Source organism: Clytia hemisphaerica, unplaced genomic scaffold (assembly GCF_902728285.1).
Source record: "Clytia hemisphaerica strain Z4C2 unplaced genomic scaffold, Clytia hemisphaerica genome assembly, whole genome shotgun sequence".
Taxonomy (NCBI): Eukaryota; Metazoa; Cnidaria; class Hydrozoa; order Leptothecata; family Clytiidae; genus Clytia; species Clytia hemisphaerica.
This window is the reverse complement of record NW_027104540.1, coordinates 4,334-8,942: the sequence shown is the minus strand read 5'-3', so window position 1 is coordinate 8,942 and position 4,609 is coordinate 4,334. Positions and strand designations below refer to the sequence as shown.

The following is a 4,609-nucleotide window of genomic DNA, read 5'->3' as shown; positions in this document are numbered from 1 at the left end:
TAAATTTTCTCATCATTTCCTTTTTTTCCAGATGCGATTTCTGAGACTTGCCGTTTTGACTGTTATTATTTTCGTGGTATGTTGGATTCCTGTATCGACGTGCAACATCGTATCCGTGTCAGGTGGGACCTGTGGGACACGTGACGTCACATCCACATTGTTTACGTTGGCTTTTTTCAATTCAGTACTGAATCCTATTATTTATCTCCTCCATGTTCGAGGCAAATTGAAAAAGTGTTTCAATCGACGTAACACTGTCTCAGGAATCTTAAACTCGTTCCGAACCTCTGAAAGGGAGAATAGAAATACTCAAATATCAAGTGTTGCTTAATCAAGGACGAAGACAAAACGCAAACTAGTTATGATGAATACCCGAGTTATTTTGAAATTCCGGATTTTTTATAATTATGTTAGCCATAATGTGCTGTATTACATTCCTCCAATTAGTTAAAAACCAAAAGGCCGAAACTTAACATAGCTTTTTATTTTAGTAGTAAACAACAGTGAAATTCCGGATATTCCCGGTACGAAAAAACTAAATTTTTAGACACCCCTTTCTCACAGACCCGGTAGAATTTTTTCAGCCAGTAGGGATAAAAAGAAAGGAGTGCAACTCGATGGGGATTGAACTTCTCATATTTTTTATGAATGGGATTTCAATTCTTTTGTTTTCAAGTCGAGAAATTCAGTGGTGGGATGGGAAAAATAGCATTATATTTTTCAGCGAGGATTGGTTTATTATTTTCAGTGGGGACAAAAATCGGTGTATAATTTTCTACCGGGGATGATATTTTAGCCAATTTTTCCAGTGGGAAGGGATCCCAGTGGATCTGTGAGAAGGGGGTGTTTTTAATCACGCAAATACACACAAACAACTGAATTTGTGACAGTGGTCTCTTTTGTCTGTATACTAGCTAAGGTCACGTCAATGAAAAATTTAGAGTAAATTATATTTTCTTTAAATTTCTATCAATACTATAAATATTTGTTTGGGTTCTGTAAATAATCTAATAATTGTAATGAATTGAATGTAAACAATTTGTATGTAAATAAAAGCTACATAATTTGAATAATATAATTTGATTGAGATTACAAGTCCTCTTGCCAAAAGTGTGCACTCGTATCAAGATAAAGAAAATAAAGAGTGTAAAAACTGAAAAATAAGTAAGTAAGTTCTCAATAAAAATCACGTCAGTGAAAAACTTAGAGTACATTATCTACACCCCATTCTCACAGACCCACTGGTGCCCCTTCCCATTGGAAAAATTGCCCAAAATATCGCCCCCATCGGAAAATTATACTCCAATTTTTGTCCTCACTTAAAAATAATCAATAAAACAATCCTCAGTGCAAAATATTGTTTTTCCCCATCTCCATTGAATTTTCTGACTTGAAATCGATGAGAATTAAATTACGGAATATCAATCCCCATCGAGTTTCAGTCCGTTATTTATACCCCCACTGGCTAAAAAAATCCTACCGGGTCTGTAAGAAGGAGGTGTTTATCTTTTCTTAAAATTTCTATCAATACTAACAAGATTTATTTGGGTTCTGTAAATAATCTAATAATTATGTAATGAATTTATATGTAAATTTGCATGTAAATAAAAGCTCCAATTATTCCCGAAAATAAATTAAAAAAAGTTTATCCGATTACTTGTATTACAAAGTAAAAATGTAACATCCTCGGTGAATTTCGAAAATTTCGAAGGGAAAAGTATCCCAGCAATACTCGAATTTTGTAATCCCAATTTGGGTTTACTTTTTTCCCCACTGACTAGAAATTTCCCACCAGGGCACTGGGGGCGGGGGGATGGTAAATCATATATTTTGGTTAATAATAGGAAAATTCATTCCTTCCAAGAAGATTTAAAAATTGTTCTGTAGACACAAGGTGCGTATCTTTATATGAATAAAAGTTGGAATCCCTCTTGTTATCAAAATATGCATTCTTATTAAATGTCTATTATAAAAAAATATTCTATAATGAATTTTTGTTAATGGAAAAGTGGCATAAAACTTCAGAATAGCCTTATGAGAAAGTGCTGAAAACCTCTATTCGAAAGAACCTATTCTTAAAGTGTTCTCTAGAATAATAGATTTATTGTTTAAGAAGGGCTATGGATTACAACTGGTCGAACTATACCAAAAAGCAAAGTACAGACTGACTGAAAGAAAATTTCAAGATAGCAAAAAAGAAACTTCATTGACTAACATAAACTAATGTTTACATTTTGTTTCAACCAATAAAAATTCTCCATTCTGGAGAAAAGAAAACGAATTGCGAAAAAATGGCGACACAAAATATGAATTTTAGGTTAGCTAAAAAAATTCCGAAGTCGATTATTTCACCCCTCCCCCTGCCTCTGAGCGAAAAACGGTTTACGAACACGGTTTACACCTTTGAAACTTAAGAACAACCGAGGAATTCGTCCTCCCACAGTACCTTATCGGCCAAAACTTAGTCGGCCTTAATTATAGTCGGCCTTAATTATAGTCGGCCTTAATTATTAGTCAGCCCTAATTTTAGTCACCTCGTCAAAATTTAGTCACTATAGGCCGACTAATAATTAAGACCGACTGAAAATTTGGGCCATTTCTAAATTTACAAGCAGATGGAAAATAGGAGAAAGCTTAAAATACTGGAAAATAAGGAAAGCTTAATTATAAACTTTTAATTTGGCCCAAACTTTTAGTCGGCCTTAATTTTAGTCGGCCCAAAGTTTTAGTCGGCCCTAATTTTAGTCACTAAGCCAAAATTTAGTCACTCAAGGTCGACTAAGTTTTTGCCGATAAGGTACTCCTAATAAAAACATGTGCAGAACTTCTTGACATTTATTATATAAAGATATAATAAGTTATTCTGTTTATTCTGTTTGTTTATTATTCACATAATTTACGACAATGTGTATTTTTAGTAATGTCAGCATTGTTTTGTTTCAATTGTTATGGCCCTTGTTAATGTCCTCCTCAAACTTCTTTTGAAGTTCTTCCAATTTCGTGTCTTCTTCTTTTCGCTTCTTTAAACTGACTTTATTCCATTCGCTGAATTTACCTACATGCAACATAGTAGGAATCGAATGAGAATAGCACTGCCCATTATCAAAAAAGTCAATACCGGTCATCTCTGACAATCTCGAAACCTTTAATACTGCTACTCCTGCCACGCCAGCTTTATTTTCTGCAGCAAATGCAAATGAGAAACTATTCCATTTCTCTGTGTTGTGATCACAACAAGCAGCCGAATACATATACTTAGGAATTGATATTTTTGGCTTATTATCAACATAGATAGCTTTGTCATCATCTGGGACAGCACCAGTAATAAAATAAGCTTTGCCATCAGTGCAATGTTGGAACAATAATTTTTTGGCCTCGTCTTCAGCTTCTTTCCAATAGTTTCGATTCAAACAAGAATCTTGAGGAACCGCATTCGTTAATGTAAATGTTGCCGTTCTGCCTGCACCATTCTGGAAATTGTTTGGATTCAAGTGGCCTTTGTCCCAAAGAGATCCTTCATAATCATCGTCCGTTGCTTGAGAATTTGCAACGAATTCCATCTTCTCTTTGGCTTTTCCAAATACACTTAAAGTGCTCATATCTTTGAATTTATCTTTTTCAACTAAATCTGGTTCAATAAACCAAGTGCTCCGTCTACTTGGTTGTCCACCATTATTGGAATTCGGGTCAAGGAGGTAAGCGGAGTATCTTGGTATCTTGTACTTCTTATCATAAAGTGTTGCAAAATATTTAATTCCTTCATATGATTGACAAATTTCTTCTGTATCTGCATCATTTCCAAGATTATCAACATTATTAATTTTTTTAATGCTTCTAGGAGGTCTTCCATTGTAAAAGTAATCTTGACGGCATTGATCGAAATTGGTTGATATGAAACCTTGGATTACAGATAATTGATCGGATGCAATGACGATGATGAGAAGTCCGATAGCTGATGAGTTCATAGCTGTTGCTGGTGAAGCTTACCTGTTGGAATGATAAAGTAGAATTAAGGGCTCTGACCATTGTTGGAAAATTGATTTTAGTATTTGAACATAAAAGTTATGTTTTAGATTCTTTAACACTTTTAATAAAGAATTGCCTTTATAAATTGCTTTTTAATCAAATGCCTTAAGTGTAATTAAAGATTTAATTGCAAAAATGACGTTATGAACTTTAAAAAGTTGTTAATAATATGTTGCATCACCTTGGTCGTGTTCACACTACAGACCTTCCTTAATAAAAATGTAGTTAGGAGAATCTTTTGTTGACTACAATACAGAACGTGCATTTAACAAAGAGTCGAACGCGTAGTATTGTAATTTTTAATCGATCTTCCTTAATTAAGAGTCGTAAGCTCTATTGTTTTAAGGGTAGGGTAGAGGCTTCCCTTAAAACAAAATATTTTATTAAGGAAGCATAAACAAAGAATGCGTGCAGTGAACAAAAAGTTTTACGATTTCAAAAACGAATGAACTGAGGAAAAAATTAGAAATAGTGCAAACGGTGTTGTTGATGTGTAAGATGAATGCAGTTATTGAGTAAAACCATTAGAACAAATATGTTTGCGGATTTCAAGTGATGTATGGATACCAATATCAACCAATCA

The 4,609-nt window shown here is 33.8% G+C and overlaps 2 protein-coding genes across 2 annotated transcripts; one reads left to right on the top strand and one right to left on the bottom strand.

Moving 5' to 3' along the window:
- Positions 1–31: 31 nt before the first annotated feature.
- On the top strand, positions 32–860 carry LOC136822573 (kappa-type opioid receptor-like; the record flags this gene model as incomplete). Its single annotated transcript, XM_067078836.1, is given in 1 exon segment — positions 32–860. A coding segment is annotated over 1 exon segment (300 nt), but the record flags the coding sequence as incomplete, so codon positions are not given.
- A 1,908-nt stretch (positions 861–2,768) lies between these two features.
- Positions 2,769–3,991, bottom strand: LOC136822572 (endonuclease domain-containing 1 protein-like; the record flags this gene model as incomplete). Its single annotated transcript, XM_067078835.1, is given in 1 exon segment — positions 2,769–3,991. A coding segment is annotated over 1 exon segment (1,026 nt). The 3' UTR covers positions 2,769–2,939.
- Positions 3,992–4,609: the final 618 nt, after the last annotated feature.